At 40.0% G+C, this 23,740-nt stretch overlaps 1 protein-coding gene across 6 annotated transcripts in view; it reads right to left on the minus strand.

Moving 5' to 3' along the window:
* AAGAB (alpha and gamma adaptin binding protein) overlaps positions 1–23,740 on the minus strand; it is a 57,625-nt gene that overhangs the window by 31,859 nt on the left and 2,026 nt on the right. For all 6 annotated transcript variants that reach the window (XM_063795212.1, XM_009429418.5, XM_001174780.7 and 3 more), the window contains exons 2-4: positions 3,123–3,313; positions 2,901–2,997; positions 2,472–2,561 (exon numbers count right to left, since the gene is read on the minus strand). In XM_063795212.1, the coding sequence (XP_063651282.1) occupies positions 2,472–2,561; positions 2,901–2,934 (124 nt within the window). In that variant the 5' untranslated portion in view covers positions 2,935–2,997; positions 3,123–3,313. The remainder of the gene's footprint in view (positions 1–2,471; positions 2,562–2,900; positions 2,998–3,122; positions 3,314–23,740) is intronic.

Below are 23,740 nucleotides of genomic sequence, written 5' to 3' on the forward strand. Positions count from 1 at the left end.
TTTCATGTGGTTAAAAAAGGAAAGTTTCCCGAGTTTACAGAACATAATCCACACAGACCCTGTCTCTAGTGGCCAGCCTAGCCCTGGGTGGTTTAACAAGAAGAGCACAGAGTTACATGTCAGAATATCTGAATTTGAACCCAGGCTCTGCCACTTACTAGCTATTTGATCAAGGGCAAATCACTTACACCATTCTCACAGAAAGTAGAAACAATACCACTCTATGCACATCTCTCCTAGAGGAAAGATGCACTGCAATTGATGATTTACTAATGTAACCTTCCCCCTACACTGAAAACTCCTTGACGGCAGGAATCTTGTCTTACTGAGTTCATATGCCCATTGCCTAGCACAGTGCCTGAAAAACAGCAGGCACTCAGCAACTGTTTAATGGATCAATGAATCATTTAAAGAATACCAACCTGCCAACCTAACAGAAATATAGTGATTAAATTGAAAATACTCTGCTGGGCGCGGTGGCTCACGCCTGTAATCCCAGCACTTTGGGAGGCCGAGGCAGGTGGATCACGAGGTCAGGAGATTGAGACCATCCTGGCTAACATGATGAAACACCGTCTCTACTAAAAATACAAAAAAAAAAAAAAAATTACCCGGGCGTGGTTGCGGGCGCCTGCAGTCCCAGCTACTTGGGAGGCTGAGGCAGGAGAATGGCGTGAATCTAGGAGGTGGAGCTTGCAGTGAGCAGAGATCGTGCCACTGCACTCCAGCCTGGGCAACAGAGAGAGACTCTGTCTCAAATAAATAAATAAATAAATAAATAAAAATAAAGAAAGAAAATACTCTACCAAGATAAGTTTATCACCACCAAAGTCTGGATGAAGACCTAAAAGTCATGTTTATCTTAATTGTGAATGACTTAATTCTCAAAAGAATAACTAATACTTTAGATGATATAACCAGGAACCAAAAATGTGGTCTGAAATGAAGAGCTAGTACCAGTAAGAGGAAAATTAATACAAACTAGCATAAAGTCCTATATTCATGTTTGAACAATACATGCAAGTAAAAGATGAGGAAATATGGCTTAGGAATAGTTTGTATTTTAAAAGTCTAGGAAGGTTTTCATTACCTTACCTAAAGATGACATATCAAAAAACCCATTTTAAGATTAAGCTGAATGAATACAAGAACATTATTCAAAGGGCTACGAGAAATATAGTAGTATAAAGGAGCAGAGATTCCAAAATGATAACAGTCAAATACTGACTCCCAAGGACAAGAGAAAGAGAAAATTCTAGTGCCAGAAATCACACAGGCTCACATACACACAGGGCACAAGTTTCAGGGACCTAGAAAAACACAGAAAAAGATGTACATGCTAATTTTCAACACTCTTTAAAATGAGCAAGGAGAAAAACCAGAGTTTTTATTTCAGTTTTGTTCTCTTCTTCTCCAGCAGGTTTTATTCTCAAAGGTAACAGCATTTTGGAAAAATTATAAATAAAACCAGAATATAGAAAAATATTTCTTAATTCCTTAAAGAAAAATACAAGTTTCTTGAAATGACTGCTTATGTCTTATCTATGTACTTTAATTCACGTTGGTTGCCCCTGCCCAGAATGTCTTTTGGAACAACTGGCATATTCACAATGCCACCTCTCCAGCAGTCCTCTCACTACAAGCCCAGGACCTTTTCTAACTTCTTCCCCATGGAGCAGCTGACACATGAGAGGTCACAATGCCAACACGTTCTCTGCACTTTTAAACAAAAATAAGCTCTCCGGTCTCTAAAATACCACAGCACTACTATTTCTTCTATAATACTTATGACATTCCACTTGGTAATTCAATTATCTGTAAGTTTCATCTCTCGTACCAGATTATAAGGTTTTGGTGAACCAAAAACCCTCTTATCCCGGTAGATACCAAAACAGGTGTACTTCAAAGGAGAAAAGATGAGAAAAGAAATGGGGAAGGGGAGTAGAAGAGGGGAAGAAATAGAAGGTCCAGCAATAGCGGAGGACAGCAATTGCAGAGCTACCTGGGGTGGAGGTGGGGGATTAAATTTGGGGTCTATCTTTTGGCTTCAAATGTCCAAAAGACATTCAAATGGATTTGAAATGTCCCCTGCGATTCTTGGGAATTCAGCCTTAGGTTACTATGAATTCAAAATAAGAAACATCAACTTTAACTACTACGAAGGTCTAACTCTCCTTCTTCAGCAGTAGGGAAAGGAAAAAGGATTATGGAAATGACAAAGATTTTAGAAAGCAGCCCTATACCTTTATCCATAAGAAAAACACACATTTTCAAAAGTTCTAAAACAGGTGGTAAAACCAAAAAAATGAATTATTACACTAAGTATAAGATTACATCAATGGATTTTGCTTAAATCCTTGAAACAGCTGGGGGAAAAAGTTTCTTGAATTTTGCTGTGATTCTTCTTCCCTGAATTAAAATAATCTCTCATATCTAAGTGCCATATTTTCTCCTAACACATAAACACTTACCATCCTCCTCAGGCAACTCCTCTGGACTAAGTTCTACCAATTCAAAGCCATGTTTGATGCACCATTCTTGAGCTTTTTGTCGGTTTATACCTAAAATAATATGCAAAAGAATCTTCATAAGTAAAAAGAAAATAAAACATGACTATTCCTGCAATATTCTTCACAAATCTCAATGTGTTTCCCTTAATGTCAATGTTATTCTAAAGGCATCTAAAATAATAAAAAGAAAATGATTTCTCAGCCCCGAAGTATCCATTCTTAAAAAAAAAGTAAGTATTACAAGATTCCAAAGAAAAATAGCTGAAAATATTTTCATAAAGCAATAAAGTCACATGGGATGTATGTCCTAAGTTAAAGAAACAGATGTACTCAGTTTATCAAGGAATGGCAAATGCATGTACCAACTACTGTCCCATCCACAGGCCTTACCATCTTCAGACACTCTATCGCAGACCAAGATCATCACCTCAGGTAACCATGCTTTTGCCAGTGGAAGCCATGAGGAGACACTATCAAGGCCCGATTTCTAGAGGGAACAAAAAATATAAACAAACAAAAACAGAAAAGAGATAGTCAGACAAAATGTAATGGGAAAAAAAGAAGGCATGCAATAATTTCTTATTCAAGCCTTCATAGAAAACAAAGTCTTACTTGTGTGCTGTCAAAGTAAACCACAAATGCTTGGACAGATTCTGCAATCTCTGCAGTAACAAGAAATTTGTTTGGCACCACACATAGATTGATGTCTGCTGAATAGTATTTATTATCAATGGTCCAGGGATAAAATCTCACAGCATCATTGGAAGTCACTTCCACAATAAGATCTTCTGTTCCAAGGATATCTAAAAATAAATGACAACATTACCATGTAAAGTGCAAAACCAATATACATTGGTTGATTTTCTCAGTCAGATACCAGATAAAGCTGGTACTTTTGCTGTTTCCTTTTATGTGAGGATTTCAAAGGACCCTGCATTTATTAGCTTTAATCCTATATTCTCTGATCATCTGATTATAAAAGTTATGGTGATATAATTTAAGTCATTGACATTTTCTCTTTAAGAACACAAAAATCATTGTGAACTAGATTAGACAGTAGTAAAGGAAAAAACAGTCATATAACCAAATATCCAGAAAACAGCAAGTAGAAGACAAAGAATGACAGCTCTATTTATTGTATTGCTTAAGCACTTCATAGGAGGTAGACAATAACAATCTTCTAGAATTTGTAACTATTTTGTACTTATTGCAAACTAAAAGGAAGATAGGATTAAGGCTAAACCATTAATAAAATAGAAGAGCTACATATATTTCTTGGACTGAATGCTTAGACATTAATTCAGCTAATGAAATAAAAGAATGGATACTGATAAATGACCCCAATCCTATTTATATTCAGCCTTGTTCACATTCTTTGAAAGCCAACCTAAATTCTTGTTTGATCAAGACACTTCCGGTAAATTTTAAATGTGTAATAGCCAAGCAAATTACTATAAACGTTTTAGATTATAACTAAATCTTTTGGAAATCTATGTGCAGCATGTATATAACAGGAAATCCCCACAGTAAGAGACAAGTCAATGGTGAACAAATGAATATAGACACGGTCATGGAGCCATGGAAGCATTTTGCTTCCATTATGTTATACAGTATTTACAACTGGAAGAGAAGTTAGAAGTTGTTCCAACCTAAACTCCCGTCTCTCACACCCATACCCATAACCTCCACTTTATACAAATGTGGAAAATCAGCTTATAGAAGTAAAATGACATGCCATTAATTGACTTATCAGAAGAATATAATGAAAAACAGTCACAAACTCCTCGTCAATGCATACTAAGATGAACACGTATTAATGAAATGTGCCTCAAACTCATAATTAGCAAGACACTGAAAACTAGAAATTAAATTTTAAATCCCAGAGCTAACATTATATATTTGAAAAGTTGCCATCATTTTTGCTCAACATAAAGTTATGGGGAAATTATTTAGTCCAAAAGACTGCTAGGCATTATGTATAAAGTGTGTGTGTATGAATATATACATGCATGAATTCTTTTTATTAGTAAAGTTTCATCATGTGGTTAAGAGGAACTAATCTTCTGAAGAATAAAAGGTCGGCCCTTTTTTTAGCAAAAAAATTAAATTTAAAATAAATTTAAGGTTTTATTTTTGATATAAAGCATATCATGAAATTAACTTTTAAAATTTTTTCACCAAAACCAGAATTGTTACTCTTAAATTAACAGAAGGTCTATGTCAATATTTGACAATCTGAGTGCATCCCATCTCTTTAAGAAATCAGCAGTTCTTTCTACTTAATTTCTACCCGAAGTCATAATCTTTTACTTAGTGTCAGTCAATTCCATCGCAACCAGCTGCTATGTCCCTTATGGAGCATTAAGACAATTTCAGGGGAAATAAACAGAAGAAACAGGTAAGTTATTAAAATCAAAGATGTTGTTTTCATGTAAATGTCTCACAGAAAAACAAAAACTAGATCAAAGTCTACACTGCATTCAAATCTAACACTCCAAACTTCAAGAAGGTGGCATAGTAACACGTGGCTGTGTTTCTAAGAGCTGAATACTGGCACAGCTAACACACATACCACAATATGCTGATAAATACACATATAAAAGAAAGAAACTAAAACAAGGAGCAAAGCAAAAAAATGTATAAACTAACTTTTTAATGGTGAAAGGAGCCACCACATAAAATCAGTCTTAATTTTTTTTTTTTTTTTTTGAGACGGAGTCTCGCTCTGTCGCGCAGGCTGGAGTGCAGTGGCGTGATCTCGGCTGACTGCAACCTCCACCTCCCGGGTTCACACCATTCTCCTGCCTCAGCCTCCCCAGTAGCTGGGACTACAGGCACCCGCCACCATGCCCAGCTAATGTTCTGTATTTTTAGTACAGACAGGGTTTCACCATGTTAGCCAGGATGGTCTCGATCTCCTGACCTCGTGATCCGCCCGCCTCGGCCTTCCAAAGTGCTGGGATTACAGGCATGAGCCACCGTGCCCACCCATTCTTGGGTAATTTTTAAAAATAGCAAACTGAGTATTTTTTAAAGGAGAGAAGCACAAATAAGAAAATACAGTAATGAATTCACTTGTTGCTAAGGGGCAAAGTACAAAGGCAGGGGGACTAATATTCCTGTCATTGCTATAATCAGTTCTTGATATTTCCTAAATTGGTTGTATTGTTAAAAACTGGAATCAAAAAATTGGGGTTATGCTTTCTTTGCTCCTCAACATGAGAAATATAAAATCACTTAAAATGGCATTACTAACTGCAATTTAAAATTACTAACTGCAATATAAAATATTTAGATCCATTAATGATGGCTAATTTTATTAATGTTTAGAACACAAAAGAACAATGTTTGTTACTCAGAGTGCTTACAATTTCAATTTTATACTTTCATTTTCAAATGATTAAGACATTTACTTAACATGGAGAAAGAAGCTGTTTCTTTCTCTTTTCTCCAAACCTAGACAGGAATGGAACCAATAAGTTGGGAAAATGAATTTCACATTTCAGTGTTTCAGTAGCTAGTGGGCTTTGGTTTTTGTTTTATTCTCTGTGCTGCCTAAAACAAGTTGATAGCTCAATTTACTTATCAGATTTTTTTTTAACATTTTATGTCTAATCAAACACTTTCTTCAAGGCTGCATATGGACTTTATTATCACATCTGTGCCATATTAGAGCTAGGGAGAGAATAGTAAAGACTGTCTCATTCTAATTCTTATGACCAATATCATAATGTAGAGTTTAATTTAAAAAATGTAAATGTCTACACTAAATATAGCTTTCTTCCCTCATGTTTTCTATTTGATTTTCAAATGCTTAACAAGTTTATTCTTTTCCAAATTAAAATGAAATTATTCAAATTGTGCACATGGCTAAAGGTTTCTGGAGAGCAGCTAATATAATTCACTCATTTTACAGATGAGAAAAGTGAGGCCCAGGAAAAAAGAAGCCACTTGCCTAATAGGAGCAGAGCCTAAAACTGGATTCAATTCACCAACATTCTTTCCTACTACACCGTGATGTTACAATACTTAGCATCTGAGCTGGATCACACTTGAGTCTCTAATAATCACAAGCCAAAACTAGTCTATAGACCTAAAGGATCCTCTGCCCTTTTAGGAACACCAAAAATAATAGCCAGAATAGGGGCACAATTATATACGGATCTGCAGCACAATTAACCCATCAGAAAACTGTCTATGACATTCAGGTATTTATATGTCAAAGATGAGTCACAGTGATCTTGAGGTTTTTTTGTTGTTTTTTTGTTTTTTGCCAGACTTCCTAGAAAAACCTGCAGTGGGCTCCCTTCTTTGTCCTTCACTAAATTATTATGTTGTAGACTCCGATATGCACAAAGAAAATCAAGAGCAGCTTTCCCCTCCTCCTGGTCGATGCCAGCCTGTCTCATTCACACTGTTGGCAGCCACCTGGTGGAGCTGTAATACATCATTTTTTAAGAGACAAACACTAGGTGTTTACTTGCCAGGTCTGTTACTACAAACTCCATTTCACAGCTTACAATAGTTAATTTGTAGTGCTTTTACAAAGGAAGTTAGATGCCAACCCAGTTCTAGTAGCAAACATAAACCTTTCCTTCAGTATTAAGTGCAAGTATAAACCTCTATCCCGATTTGAGAAACTTTTTACAAAGCCATCAATTCTCCAGTAACTCCCATTTACTTTCTCACATCCTTGGTCAACTTCTTTTCCCTATAATCTCATATGGTAAGTTACAGAAAATAAGATTCAAGAGCTTTGAAGGAAGCCATGTGCCAAGGCAACATTTCAGTTCAGTAATCCAACATCTTCCCCTTTTTAATCAGCTTTCTACTGTTCCCTGCATATCCTAATAATGATCCTTCCCTCAGAGAAAGTACAAATGTGGTAACCAATCAAATGAAAGAAAAGAGGCAGCTGGCTTTCTATGGTTCAGAATCAATAACAGGTGATACTCTCTTTAGCATGAATTAGAAGGCAACATGAAGTTCAAGGTGAATTCCCCAAACACCACAAATATCTGTTCTCCTACACACACACACACACACACACACACACACACATTTTATCTTATATATAAACATGCACACACACAACCCTTACCTTATGTCCTCACCTATCCACCTCAGCCAAAAAAGACAAATGCATTCTAAACTAGGCACGTTGATACTGTTATGGATTTTTTGTGTCTCCTTCAGTAGTAGGGTAATTAAGTACACTTTTAATATCAGTAGTAGTGCACTTAACCAATCATGACATTCTTTGTGAAGCAAAGTTGTCCAGTGGTTAAATCATATTTTCTATGCCCTGAGGGAAGTGACAGCTGCCACCTCAAATCAAGATGATCCTTCCGGAAACCAGCACTCTTCTCAGAATGCAAAGTTGGTTTTATTCTTTCTCATAAACTGAAACTGCCTTGACAGCCAAGCATCATAACCTCTCACCCCAGATATGAGTGTCTTTCATGGGATCCACTCTTCTGGAGACCCAACATTCTTCTTTCTTCCCTTTGTGAAGCCAGTACTAACGAGAAGGGAGAAGAGCATGGAAAATAGACAGCACAGACCTGGGGTCGGACAGGCCTGCATTTGCATGCTGGCTCTCTGCAAAGCCTTGGGCAGATTAACCTCTCGGTGTCTCATTTCCTTACCTGCAAATGGGGATGAGAACACTCCTCAAAAGGCTTAAATGAATTCAATGAAACTATGTCTAAGAAAGTGCAGGCACTGGGCACAGTAAATATTCATTTCCTTCTTCCCGTCTCACTTTTTTTTCACATTTGTGACAGCACTCCTGACTAGAGGTAGGTTACAGATGCACTGAGGAGTTAGTAAGATACATTACAATCAGGAAATAACCATCTCCTTTAAGCTGCTCTAGCCTTGCCCTTCCACCCCAGACCACCCCCTAAAATAAAGTTGAAATTTTTCTTTTCCACTGCTAAGGCATATGCTGAGACAGAAGAGAAGGCAATTAGGAAAATTATAGGAGGCAGCAGAGTCTGACGTCAGCTGAAAGGAAAAGTAGCCATTATGAAAGAAAAGAACTGAGCAAAATATGACTTAGGAAAAATTCAAAACCTAGAGTTTTCATTAACCAGCAAGCGAAAAGAGAGACTTTTAAAAATCATATCGGATTCATACTGTTGCAAGCAATTACAATTTCTTACCCACAACTTCATGAGAATGTCATACAAGGTGGGTGCTGCTCTGTCAAATATTTTGCAGTAGTTGTGAAAAGGTTAGTCCCTAAATACTGAAAGTAGATTATACTCTCCAGTGGAAAGGGACTTTGTAGCATGGTAGTATTTAAAGGTTAAAACTGTGCAACATTAGAGTTGACTTTACAGACAAATGTCAGGAAACTCATATCTGAGATTCCCTGTGTAATCATACCCCAGTCTTCTGGTGCAAGTTTATGCAGTATTTGTTGCAGTTTATATGACAGGTCGATCACTGGAGTAGTATGGACTTGCTGAGGTAAGAGTCACTGGAGTAGTATAGACTTGCTGAGGGAAGAGTAACTGGATTGAGTTAAAGCAACATACTGCTTTAACAATAGTACAGAGATTCTGGGTTGCTTACAACATTTAATTACCTCTTCCTGACACACCCCTTTTCTCTGGTTACACTCTAAATTCGCATTTCCACATGCTCTTAAGCTTTTTATATCACAGTGGAAACATTTTAAAGCTGAAGCAGAGGAAATCCAACCCAGTCCTCCTCTTTTTCCTCAAGTTTACTTTCTCCCAATAGTCATCTGGAATTGGTCACCACAGCTTCATCTTAAAATAATTGGGGAAAGTCAGCGGGCAGGGGGGTTGGGAGGGGGGTCTCTGCTTGCTTTTAGAAGACCTTACAATGCAGTCAGACACACACACAAGAACATAAAGAAGCCATCAGGAAAGGGAGAGAGAATATGGAGAAGGGTTTTATAAAGATTAAGCAGGAAACATCAGCCTCTAAGTTTTATGGGCTGCATGCAAAGACCACTTTGTCAATCCTAGTGGCACAGCTGATGGACAATTCCTACCTATATTTTAGAGGGGTAGGGCACTTCTCTGAATTCCATTGCTAGTTCTAAATATACCCCTAAAGCAGTGGTTCTCTATGGGGATGTGATTCTCCCCAATCCTGCCAAGGGGACAAAGGTCAACACCTTTAGACATTTTTGGTAATCACAATAGGGGGATGCCACTAGCATCTAGTGAGTAGAGGTCAAAAATACTGCTAAACATCCATCCTACAACGCACAAGACAGCCCCACAAGACAAGGAATTGTCTGGGCCAAAAGATCAACAGTGCCGAAGCTGAGATACCCTGATCTACAGCAAAGAAACCTTATGGAATTTACTTAGCTGTATTCATGAAACAAAATAAAAGTTCTGGAATGCAAAATTGGTTTTATTCTTTCTTGAAGAGCTGAAACTAGTCATTACAGTCAGGCATCACAACCTCCTACCCCAGATAAAAATATCTTCCATTTATATCTAATAAAATCTATCTCTGATAAAGTCTATCTCAAGTGTCTTCTTTGATTATTAACCATAAAAATTATTGGCAATTAACCTTAGAAACTTTGAAAATAATCTATGAATGGTAGATTTCTAGAAGAATTCATAAGCCTAAACAGGACAATTACGAGATAAAAATAATTTTCATATTCAAATGGTAATTTTTCATAAACAAATTAGCATGAAGTAATAAAACCTTACAAGAAATGTCAATGCTCAGGATGACAACATCTGCAGTAGATGCTAATTTACTCTAAAAAAAGACAAACATGTTTGAGATGAATTTCCCAAAACAGAATAAGTTTAATGAATAATGAAGAACATTCATTCTGTAGCCCCTGTACTCAAGTATTGAAAATAAGCTTGATCTGTTAGAAAATATCAGAAAGCTAACAGATCCAACGTCCCAGCATCCAAAGGAGGGTAAAATCATTATTGGGCAACAGATGGTCAATGAATCATGGAAAACAAAAACACTAATAAGTAAGACATTATTGAAAGTAAACATTGTGTTTCAAGACACCATCAAGCAAAACAAAACCCAAGCCACAGAATAGGAGAAAATGTTTGCAAATTATATATCAATAAGGGACTTGTAACCAGAATATATAAGAACTTTTTCATTAATAAGAAGACCAGAAAACCAATTTAAAAGCAGGCAAAAAAGAGCCAGGCACGGTGGCTCATACCTGTAATCTCAGCACTTTGAGAGGCCAAAGTGGGCAGATTGCTTGAGTTCAGGAATGTGAGACAAGGCTGCCCAGCATGGTGAAACCCTGTCTCTACCAAAAATACAAAAAATTAGCTGGGTGTGGTGGCACACACCTGTAATGCCAGCTTCTTGGGAGGCTGAGGCACAAGAATTGCTTGAACCCCAGAGGCGGAGGCTGCAGTGAGCCGAGATCACACCACTGCACTCCAGCCTGGGCAAGAGAGTGCGACTCCGTCTTAAAAAAATAAAATAGTTAAAAAAAAAAAAAGTGGGCAAAAAAGATTTGAATAGACATTTCACCAAAGAAGATATTAAAATGGACTATATGAACATGAAAAGATACTCAACATCATGAGTTATTAAGGAAATGCAAATCAAAACCACAATGAGATACTACTTCACATCCACTAAAATGGCTATAACAAAAAATACTGACAATAACAAGTATTGTTATTGTCCAAAGATACGGAGAAATCAGAATCCTCACTCATGGGAATATAAAATGGTGCAGCCACTCTGGAAGAAAACAGTTTGGCAGTTTCTTAAAATACCAAATATAAATTTACCATATGACCCAGCAATTCCACTCCCAGGCATCCACCCAAGAGAAATGAAAACAGATGTCCCATGAAAACTTGCACAAGAATGTTCATAACAGCATTATTCACAATAGCCAAAAAGTGGAAACAATCCAAATGTCCATCAACTGATGAATGGATAAACAAAATGTGGTATATCCATACAATGGAATATGAAGTACATGCTACAATATAGATGAACTTCAAAAACATTATGCTACGTGAAAGAAGCCAGACACAAAAGACCACATATTATGATTCCATTTATATAAAATGTGTAGAAAAGGCAAATCTATAATGACAAAAAGTACACTAGTGGTTTCATGGAGCTGAGGAGTGACTGCAAATAGTCACAAAGTTCCTTCTGGGATGATGGAAATGTTCTACAATCAGATTGTAATGATGGTTGCACAAATCCGTAAATGTATTAAAAAACACTGAATTATACAATTAAAACAGGCAGATTGTATACTACTTATATTCCAAAAAGCTGCTAAAAACCACAGAAACTGGGAGATACTGACCCCATTACTAATAAGGTAGGTGAGTGAGACACATAATATTTTAGGTACTTAGAACAATGGATGGCACATGTGAACAAATCTGGTCAATATTCATGGAATGAAGTTAACTTGTTTAAAGTCAGATCGCTTAAAAAAGGATAGAATTCAGTACTCAATCCACAGATTTTTTTTCCCCCACAGAAATCCTATACAACCCCAGGAAAATTCAGACAGAACAGCCACCCTATTACATCAAGATCACAGTGTTGTCTATTACCAAATGATCAAACATTTTCCTGATCTCAGCAGGCTGGAGTTTGATCCAAATACAGTGACACTTTTTTCCACTTCTGTGTCAAACCAGCCACCAGGTCTGTATGGAAAATTAAACTCTAAATAGGTTTTTGTTACTGAACCTAAAATATCATAAAGCCTCTTTAATAGTTTCACAACAGGCCAGGTGTGCTGGCTCACACCTGTAACCCCAGCACTTTGGGAGGCCTAGGTGAGCGGATCAGCTGAGCTCAGGAGTTCAAGACCAGCCTGAGCAACACGGTAAAACCCCTTCTCTACAAAAAATACAAATATTAGCCAGATGTGGTGGCATGAGCCTGTAGTCCCAGCTACTTGCGGTGGGGTCAGGGGGCTGAGGCAGGAGAATCACTTGAGCCCGGGAGGTGAAGGCTGCAGTGAGCCGAGATTGCACCACTGCACTCCAGCCTGCGTGACAGAGAAAGATCCTGTCTCAAAAAAAAAAAAAAAAAAAATGAAAAAACAGTTTCACAACTGTCCTGGTCCATCTTAATCTATATCAATATTGATTCTTGAATAAGAATTATTAGAAACGTATTTGTGGTATCTGTGTGTACTGGCTCCAACATAAATACAATGTTATGCCCAAATTTAAAACAATTTTCATACCTTTGAGAGATGAAGCCTGCTAGACTTCCTGGGTTGAGTGGGGACTAGCTAAAGGATTGTAAACACACCAATCAGCACTCTGTAAAAACACACCAATCAGCACTCTGTGTCTAGCTAAAGGATTGTAAATGTACCAATCAGCACTCTGTAAAAACACACCAATCAGCACTCTGTGTCTAGCTAAAGGATTGTAAATGCACCAGTCAGTACTCTGTAAAATGGACCAATCAGTGCTCTGTAAAATGGACCAATCAGCAGGATGTAGGCGGGGCCAAATAAGAGAATATAAAGCTGGCCACCGAGCCAGCGGCAGCAACCTGCTCAGGTCCCCTTCCATGCTGTGGAAGCTTTGTTCTTTCGCTCTTCAAAATAAATCTTGCTGCTGCTCACTCTTTCGGTCCACACTACCTTTATGACCTGTAACACTCACCAGGAGGGTCTGCAACTTTATTCCTGAAGTCAGTGAGACCACGAACCCACTGGGAGGAACAAACAACTCTGGATGCGCCACCTTTAAGAGCTGTAACACTCACTGTGAAGGTCTGTGGCATCACTCCTGAAATCAGCGAGACCACAAACCCACCAGAAAGAAGAAACTCCAGACACATCTGAACATCTGAAGGAACAAACTCCAGACACACCATCTTTAAGAACTGTAACACTCACCACGAGGGTCTGTGGCTTCATTCTTGAAGTCAACGAGACCAAGAACCCACCAGAAGGAACCAATTCCGGACACATTTTGGCGACCATGAAGGGACTATCGCCAAGCGGTGAGTACCATCAGACCCCTTTCGCTTGCTATTCTGTTCTATTTTTCCTTAGAATTTGGGGGCTAAACACCGGGCACCTGTCGGCCAGTTAAAAGTGACTAACGCGGCCGCCAGACTAAAGACATGGGTGTCAGGCTTTCTAGGAAAGGGCTCTCTAACAACCCCAAACTCTTCGGAGTTGGGAGCGTTGGTTTGCCTGGAACCAGCTTCCACTTTTCCTGCACTTCTGGGCTGAGCCAAGGGTCGACAGAGAGGAAAGCCATTCAGCTCTGGGGTCCTGACAACAAGTTGGTTGACCCTGCGGCCGTGAGCAGAACTCTCAAAGTTAAGTTGCCCAAGCGAGACTCACCCATCTATCCTATCTATCTTGACCCTTGCCTCCTGGGTCCTAATGCCTGTCAGACAAACTTTCTCTTGCCTCTCTTCTGTGAGGCTAGTCCCGCTTCTAAAAACTACTGTCTCTGGTGCTTTCCTAGTTTCTCCTATAAGAATGATTTCTAGTATAAACTCCAGGATCCTATTCCCTTCTTTAGGCACTAGGGCTCACCAATCGGAAAGACATTTTTTGCCCAAAGCCCCCATCGGGGGTGGGGGGACTATCTTATCTGGAATTTTAGGATCCCTCCTCAGACTAGCAGGCCTAACAAAATATATTCCTGAAGCTAGGATATGGGGAGCTCAGAAATGATATCCTCCCTATCCATACGATGAGAAGTGAGGACAAAAGGCATCACTCTTCCAACTCTGGAGATCCCTTCCCTCCCTCAGGGTATGGCCCTCCAGTTCATTTTTGGGGCACAACATCTTTATAGGACAGAGGTAAAGTCTCAACACTAACAGGAGAATGCTTAAGACTCTAACAGGTTTTCAAGAATGTGTCAGTAAGGGCCACTAAATCTGACCTTCCTCGGTCCTCTTTGTGGTCTAGGAGGACAGGCAAGGGTGCAGGTTTTCAAGAATGCGTCAGTAAGGGCCACTAAATCTGACCTTCCCCAGTCCTCCTTGTGGTCTAGGAGGAAAACTAGTGTTTCTGCTGCTATGTTGGTGAGCGCAACTATTCCCATCAGTAGGGTCCAGGGACCGTTGCACGTTCTTGGGCAAGAGGTGTTTCTGCTGCTGTGTCGGTGAGTGCAACTATTCCGATCAGCAGGGTCCAGGGACCGTTGCGGGTTCTTGGGCGGGGAAGAGGGGAACAAACCAACGCGGTTTTGTCTTTCAGATGGGAAACACTCACCCTTTAAATGCATCCTAAGCCATTGGGACCAATTTGACCCACAAACCCTGAAAAAGAGGTGGCTCATTTTTTTCTGCATTACAGCTTGGCCCCAATATTCTCTCTCTGATGGGGAAAAATGGCCACCTGAGGGAAGTATAAATTACAATACTACCCTGCAGCTTGACCTTTTCTGTAAGAGGGAAGGTAAATGGAGTGAAATACCTTATGTCCAAGCTTTCTTTTCATTGAAGAATACACAACTATGCAAAGCTTGCAATTTACATCCCACAGGAGGACCTCTCAGCTTACCCCCATATCCTAGCGTTCCTATAGCTCCGCTTCCTATTAATGATCAGCCTCCTCTAATCTCCCCGACCCAGAAGGAAACAAGCAAAGAAATCTCCAAAAGACCACGAAAAACCCCGGGCTATCGGTTATGTCCCCTTCAAGCTATAGAGGGAGGGGACTTTGGCCCAACCCGGGTACATGTCTCCTTCTCCCTCTCTGATTTAAAGCAGATCAAGGCAAACCTGGGGAAGTCTTCAGATGATCCTGATAGGTACACAGATGGCCTACAGGGTCTAGGGCAAACCTTTGACCTCACTTGGAGAGATGTCATGCTATTAAATCAAACCCTGGCCTTTAATGAAAAGAATGTGGCTTTAGCTGCAGCCCAAGAGTTTGGAGATAACTGGTATCTTAGTCAAGTCAATGAGAGAATGACAGCCAAAGAAAGGGACAAATTCCCTACCAGTCAGCAAGCTGTCCCCAGTATGGATCCCCACTGGGACCTCAACTCAGATCATGGGGACTGGAGTCACAAACATATGTTGACCTGTGTTCTAGAAGGACTAAGGAGAATTAGGAAAAAGCCCATGAATTATTCAATGATGTCCACCATAACTCAGGGAAAGGAAGAAGACCCTTCTGCCTTCCTCGAGCAGCTACAGGAGGCCTTAAGAAAATATACTCCCCTGTCACCCGACTCACTTGTGGGTCAATTGATCCTAAAAGATAAGTTTATTACCCAATCAGTCGCAGATACCAGGAAAAAGCTCCAAAAGTGAGCCCTGGGCCCTGAACAAAATCTGGAGGCATTATTAAACCTGGCAACCTCAGTGTTCTATAATAGGGACCAAGAGGAACAGGCCCAAAAGGAAAAGTGAGATCAGAGAAAGGCCAGAGCCTTAGTCAGGGCCCTCAGACAAACAAACCTTGGTGGTTCAGGGAGGACAGAAAATGGAGCAGGCCAATCACTTGGTGGGGCTTGTTATCAGTGTGGTGTGTGAGGACACTTTTAAAAAGATTGTCCAATGAAGCTGCCCCCTCACCCATGTCCACTATGCCAAGGCAATCACTGGAAGGTGCACTGCCCCAGAGGACAAAGGTTCTCTGGGCCAGAAGCCACCAACCAGATGATCCAACAACACAACTGAGGGTGCCTGGGGCAAGCACCAGCTCATGTCATCACTCTCACTGAGCCCCAGGTACATTTAACCATTGACGGCCAGGAAATTGACTTTCTCATGGACAGTGGCGTGGCCTTCTCAATGTTAATCTCCTGTCCCAGACAACTGTCCTCAAGGTCCATTACCATCCAAGGAATCCTGGGACAGCCTATAACCAGGTATTTCTCCCACCTCCTCAGTTGTAATTGGGAGACTTTGCTACAGATAGTAAGTATGCTTATCTAATCCTACATGCCCATGATGCAATATAGAAAGAAAGGGAGCTCCTAACTTTTGGGGGAACCCTCATTAAATATCATAAGGAAACCATGGAGTTATTGCACGCAGTGCAAAAACCCAAAGAGGTGGCAGTCTTACACTGCTGAAGCCATGAAAAGGGGAAGAAGAGGGGAGAACAGCAGCATAAGTGGCTGGCAGAGGCAGGGAAAGGCCAGCAGAAAGGAGAGAAAGAGACAGAAAGTCAGAGAGAGAGAGAGAGAGGAAGAGAAGAGACAAAGAAGGAGTCAAAGAGAGACAGAGAGAGGAAGAGACAGAGGCAGAAAGTCAAAGAGAGAAAGAGACAGACAAAGGGAGTCAGAGAGAAAGAAAGAGAGAGAGACAAAGTCAAAGACAGAAGGAAAGAGAGAAAGAGAGAAAGTCAGAGAAAGAGAGAGGAAGAAACAGACAAAGAGAAGGAAACAGAGAGAAGAAGAGACAGAGAGGCAGAAAGTCAAAGAGAGAAGGAAAGAGAGGAAGAGACAGAGACAAAGAATAAGTCAAAGAGAGAAAAAGAGAAAAGTAGTAAAGAAAAAAGTGTACCCTATTCCTTTAAAAGCCACGGTAAATTTAAAACCTATAATTGATAATTCAAGGTCTTCTCCATAACCCTATAACACTCCAATACCACCTTGTTGTCAGTGTAAACAAGGGTGTAGCTCGAAAGCACTGAGGCCACTGAAAACCCATAGCCTTCCTATCAAAAATCCTTAACCCAGCAGGTTTCCTAACAGGGGATCTAAAGCTTAATTAATTACTATACAAAGGTCTGACCAGACCTAGGAAGAACTCCCTTCAGGACAGGATAATAGATGGTTCCTCCAGGGCGATTAAGGGAAAAAGACACAACGGGTATTCAGTAAGTGATAAGGAAACTCTTGCAGAAGCAAAGTTAGGAAAATTGCCTAACAATTGGTCTGCTTAAACGTGCAGAGTTGTTTGCATTGTTTGCACTCAGCCAAACCTTAAAGTACTTACAGTATCAGGAAGGAGCCATCTATACCAATTCTAAGTTAATATGGACTGAACGAGGTCTTATTAATAGCAAAGAATAATTGAAATCCCAAACTTACAAGGTTTTCAACAAAAGTAAAGTTTGCTAAAAGTTAACAATGTAACATGTATTATCCTACTATCACATACTCTCAAAGGATTTCTCAGACAGTTTGCAAGAAATAATGATATCTATCCTTAACAATCCCAAATAGACTCTTTGGCAGCAGTGACTCTCCAAAACCGCAAGGCCTAGACCTCCTCACTGCTGAGAAAGGAGAATTCTACACCTTCTTAGGGGAAGAGTGTTTTTTTACACTAACCAGTCAGGGATAGTATGAGATGCTGCCTGGCATTTACAGAAAAAGGCTTCTGAAATCAGACAACGCCTTTCAAACTCTTATACCAACCTCTGGAGTAGGGCAACATGGCTTCTCCCCTTTCTAGGTCCTGTGACAGCCATCTTGCTATTACTTGCCTTTGGACCCTGTATTTTTAGCCTCCTTGTCAAATTTGTTTCCTCTAGGATCAAGGCCATCAAGCTACAGATGGTCTTACGAATGGAACCCCAAATGAGCTCAACTAACAACTTCTACCGAGGACCCCTGGACCAACCCATTGGCCCTTTCACTGGCCTAAAGACTTCCCCTCCAGAGGACACTACAACTGCAGGGCCCCTTCTTCGCCCCTATCCAGCAGGAAGTAGCTAGTCATTGCCCAATTCCCAACAGCAGTTGGGGTGGCCTGTTTAGAGGGGGGATTGAGAGGTGAAGCCAGCTGGACTTCCTGGGTTGAGTGGGGACTAGCTAAAGGATTGTAAACACACCGATCAGCACTCTGTAAAAACACACCAATCAGCACTCTGTGTCTAGCTAAAGGATTGTAAATGCACCAATCAGCATTCTGTAAAATGGACCAATCAGCAGGATGAGGGTGGGGCCAAATAAGGGAATAAAAGCTGGCCACCCAAGCCAGCAGCAGCAACCCATTCGGATCCCCTTCCACGCTGTGGAAGCTTTGTTCTTTTGCTCTTTACAATAAATCTTGCTGCTGCTCACTCTTTGGGTCCGTACTACCTTTATGAGTTGTAACACTCACTGTGAGGGTCTGCAGCTTCATTCCTGAAGTCAGCAAGACCAAGAACCCACTGGGAGGAACAAACAACTCCGGACACACCACCTTTAAGAGCTGTAACACTCACTGCGAAGGTCTGCAGCTTCACTCCTGAAGTCAGCGAGACCACGAACCCACCAGAAGGAAGAAACTCCAGACACTCACAACGAGGGTTCACGGCTTCATTCTTGAAGTCAATGAGACCAAGAACCCACTGGAAGGAACCAATTCCAGACACACCTTGACCTTATAAAAAATGATTTTATATCAGATTGCATTATTTGTTGAGTGTCATTATTTGTTGAGGAATTACTGGGGCATATTCCTTAAGAGAAAAGGCAGTAAGTTGTTTAAACCAAATGACCACTGCATACTTTCTAGATTTTTACCTTTTGCCATACAAAAACAAAGCAGTTAAATGGTCCAGAAATAAAAGTCTGATTCTAAACATGCTCAGAACCCTCCAGGATGATAAAATATTTTCTGTATCATAAGTGGTTTTGTACAATATGGGCTGATGTGTAATACTGTTCCACTGGTATTTCTCCTCCTACTCTCTGCCACCCCCTCATTTACGGTATGCCATTTAATGAAAGGACACCTTATAATCATTTCACACATCAACAATATCTAAAAGACTAGTCTAAAACTTCGCACGAAAAGTCAAATTCTCTACTCTACAAGTAAGGAAACAAACTGCATACCAATAGAGTCATTTTCAATTATTATTTAACTTATCACACTTTATCTACTAAGGCTTCAACTACCATCAAAAAATAAACTAATTGTAAACTGATTTTGAGAGCCATAGTTTTCATTTTAATAGTAAAATCACCTACTGCAATTTCTCCTACTGCTACCTGCACTCTGAATCCACACAGTCTAGTTGCTAAGTTGACCATATTTTACATGTATAGAACTGGAATTGAATCTTAGCTCCCCAGCTTTTGGGAACTGAACAACTTTGGGAAACCACAGCTTTACTGAACTTTAACTTCACATACACACATACTGGAATGTAATGTGGACATGTTTTTTTTAAGTCCCTTTGGGTCTGGAGAAAGTATGAACATTTATGCTTCTCCTCCTCTTTAGATTGATGACAACCTCCCTCTTTTAATAAACATAAAAATCAATCCTTCTTTTAATGTTGGTTGAAAAAATGTAAATATATTAAGTATCATAGCTAAAAACAATCAGTTCCCTCACCCCAGTCATCAGTTGAAATCACTGCCCTCATCTGACCATCTACTGAATCACTCTGTGATGACAACTCTAGGCCCTTGTGGTACATCTTGCTGGCCCAATCTTCCATTCTTCGAAGAAAATAAAGACATGGAAATATACAATCCAATCAAAGGCAGAATCCTCTTACCACAACAAAATAAGTAACTTTGCTTAAGTAAAAATTACTTATTCCCAGAGTAAACCAAAGAGTGCACTCAAAATACTTAAAGAAGCTACAGAAAAACACACATTTGAAGACTCAAGCTTTTATCCCCATTCTGTTGCTAGACAATGGTGTCAAAGCAGCACAATAGCCTCTACCTTTGAAATAACAATGTTCTCTTTAGTAAATTACTTCAAGATACTTTTGCAAGTATAGGAGTCTGACAGACCTAGAAACAAATTCCCAATCTTGCAGAAGAATGCATGTTTTCCAAAGAAGCAATGTCATGAATATGGCTGGCTTTCCTGTGTAACTCTCCAAGGCCTAGTTTACCCATTATATAATTGTGCTTTCTGGTTTTGCAGTTTCAGAAACCTGAGGACCGGAGGGTTATTTCTATGGGTAAATGCATGTGAATTTCAAACACAAAAGGTTAAATTTTCTACTCCACAACTAAATTTTCTACTCCATCTACTGCAACCTTAAAATAAGGCTTGATTCCTAAGTTTTCAAAAACTAAAAGAGAAAAAACATTAAGTCAAGTTAAGAAGCGTTATATAAATCTTGCATAAAAATAAGTAACATAATAACCCAGAATTTTTTTTTTTTAAGACCGGGTCTCACTCTGTCACCCACGCTGGAGTGCAGTGGCGTGATCTGAGCTTACTAGAACCTCCACCTCCCGGGTTCAAGAAATCCTCCTGCCTCAGCCTCCCGAGTAGCTCAGATTACAGGTTGCGCACCACCACACCTGGCTAATTTCTGCATTTTTAGTAGAGATAGGGTTTCACTATGTTGGCCAGGCTGCTCTCGAACTCCTGACCTCAGGTGATCAGCCCCCCTCGGACTCCCAAAGTGCTGGGATTACAGGTGTGAGCCACCATGCCTGGCCAATAACACAGAATTTTACATCTAGAAGAGATGTTAGAAATGATCTCAAATGACCCTTTATTTTTAATGTTAATCCTGTACGGTAAGAATCACCAATACATAGCATCTCTGAGTTCACTCAATTGAGAAAATAAAAATCCAGACACTGTTAGACTACCTATCAGGTATGCATAATGCTCTTTTTTAATATGTATTTAATTTAATACACATATTAAATAATGCTCCGTTTATTGGTTTCGATGGCAACAATTTTTTTCCCCTCCATTCAGAATTAAGACTTTAATCATCCCAAGTGGCAATGTGAGCATATTTTAAAACCGTTTAGGGGTTAGTCGTCTCTCTCATTGCTTACACCAGTGCCACCACCTTAAATTAAAATAGTTCTGACTGCTAAGGAATCTCAACACATTACATTCACACATTCCTATGCATATAAATCCTGAATTTGAACATATGCTCCAGCACCTGGGCAAGTCATTTAGTATTTCCAAAGCACAGTTTCTTCATCTGCAAAATGGACATAACCTACCTTCACAGGGATACAAAGACCAAACTAAATGTGAAAACATGTTTGGGAAGAGTACAGATATACATATAAATGCTTGCTATGATTATAAGAGCTCTAAAGTTCTACATTTCACTAAAAGGAAGAATTTTGTTCAGATGTAGAAACTGAATGAACTACAGTTGCTGAGTTGGCATTACATACTTTAAAACCAAACAAGTTTCCAGGGACTTTTCTATCCAAAGTTCCTTCTAGGGAAGTAGAGTAAGATGTTAAAACTTACATATCTTCATTTTAATATTTTCACAGGTGGAGCATACACTTTCTTTCTTTCTTTTTTTTCTTTACTGGAGACTTTGAGGCAGGGTCCCACTGTCACCCAGGGTGGTGTGCAGTGGCATGATCTCGGCTCACTGCAACCTCTGCCTGCTGGGTTCAAGTGACCCTCCTGCCTCAGCCACCTGAGTAGCTAGGACTATAGGCACGCACAACCGTGCCCAGCTAATTTTTGAATTTTTAGTAGAGACGGGGTTTCTCTATGTTGGCCAGGCTGGTTTCGAACTCCTGACCTCAAGTGATTTGTCTGCCTTAACCTCCCAAAGTGCTGGGATTACAGGCGTGAGCTACCATGCCTGGCACATGGAGGATACACTTTCTACATTCCTCTCAAGGGCAGGAACAGTATCTTAGGCATTATTTTAGCTGCAGTAACTGGAACAGAGACTGTCTCTGTGTTTAATAAATATTCATCAGAATATACTTTTCCAGAATAAAGTAAAACTTTTGTAAAATATATGTGAGGTGGAAAGAGCTCTGGCCATGGAGTAGATATTTGCTCTCATATCGTGTATTACAAGTCCCTCAAGCATCCTGAGGCTTCATTTCCCTTTAAAAAATTTACCCTGTCGCCGGGTGCGGTGGCTCATGCTTGTAATTAATCCCAGCACTTTGGGAGGCTGAGGCGGGCAGATCCTGAGGTCAAGAGATGGAGACCATCCTGGCTAACACAGTGAAACCCCGTCTCTACTAAAAAATACAAAAAATTACCCGAGCTTGGTGGTGGGCGCCTGTAGTCCCAGCTACTCAGGAGGCCGAGGCAGGAGAATGGCGCGAGCCCAGGAGGCGGAGCTTGCAGTGAGCCGAGATCGTGCCACTGCACTCCAGCCCAGGCAACAGAGCGAGACTCCGTCTCAATAATTAAAATAAAATAAAATAAAATAAAATAAAAAATCTACCCTGTCAGTAATGCCCCTTTTATCCGATGTCAGACATCCACCCAGAATACTGCAAATAAGGCCTTCGAGTGACAAAAAGAAAAAGTTTCTAATGAAGTCCATGCATGCACTTTATGCATAGTAGAGGCCTACTGATTCTTATTTTAAGTGCGTGTGTGTGTGTGTGTGTGTGCGTGTGTGTGTGTGTGTGTGTGTGTATTTGAGACAGGGTCTCACTCTGTCACCTAGGCTGGAGGGCAGTAGCACCATCACAACTCACTACAGCCTCGATCTCCCAGGCTCAAGCAATCCTCCCACCTCAGCCTCCCAAGGAGCTAGGACGACAGGCACATACCACTATGCCCGGCTAATTTGTTAACATTTTTATTTTTATTTTGTAGAGACTAGGTCTCCCTATGTTGCCCAGGCTGGTCTTGAACTCCTGTGCTCAAGTGATCCTCCCGTCCTGGCCTCCCACAGTGTTGGAATTCCAAGCATGCACCACTGCATTTGGACTGTTTTAAGAATAATTCTAATAAGCTGTTATTTGGTTATATTTCCCACTGGTGGTTAAAAGCACTAAGATAGATCAGATGTCCAAAGAAAGAGAAATTGGAGAACCCTAAAGGTTTCTCTCGCTGATACATGAAGTAGAACCAAACTTTCCCAAAAAGGTAGATCCAATTCAATCCAAAACTATTCCACGGCCTAATATCACCGAACACTTGACAAAATATTATGTGGGCTCCATCTCTTACCTCAAAATTAGAGTCAACCTGTGATTAATTTAATCCCAGCTTTAATTACAGTCAAAGAATGAATGCTCAGCAAATACTTCATTTTAACGCTATCCACTGCTACCCTATTCACAACCTTGGAAGAAATGATAAGCCCTCTTTTATGGTTCACTTTTCCTTATTCAAGTAATCTGCTCACTAGCTGTTCTTCTTTTATTTTTTACTACATGACAGTAACGAGTTGCAATGGAAAGGTCATCTGATCTTAACCCGAACTGGAATTATCTAAGAGCATTTTATATACAGAGATAAAATGGATTATTTTACAGAATTAATTTTACCCCCAATAATGCTAATACACTTTACAGAAGTACAATGTTACTATTTGCTAACTACAGGTAATCAGCTACTTCAAGGCAGGGACCATGTTTGCCGATTGGGATCATTAA

Source organism: Pan troglodytes, chromosome 16 (assembly GCF_028858775.2).
Source record: "Pan troglodytes isolate AG18354 chromosome 16, NHGRI_mPanTro3-v2.0_pri, whole genome shotgun sequence".
In the NCBI taxonomy this organism is placed as follows: domain Eukaryota; kingdom Metazoa; phylum Chordata; class Mammalia; order Primates; family Hominidae; genus Pan; species Pan troglodytes.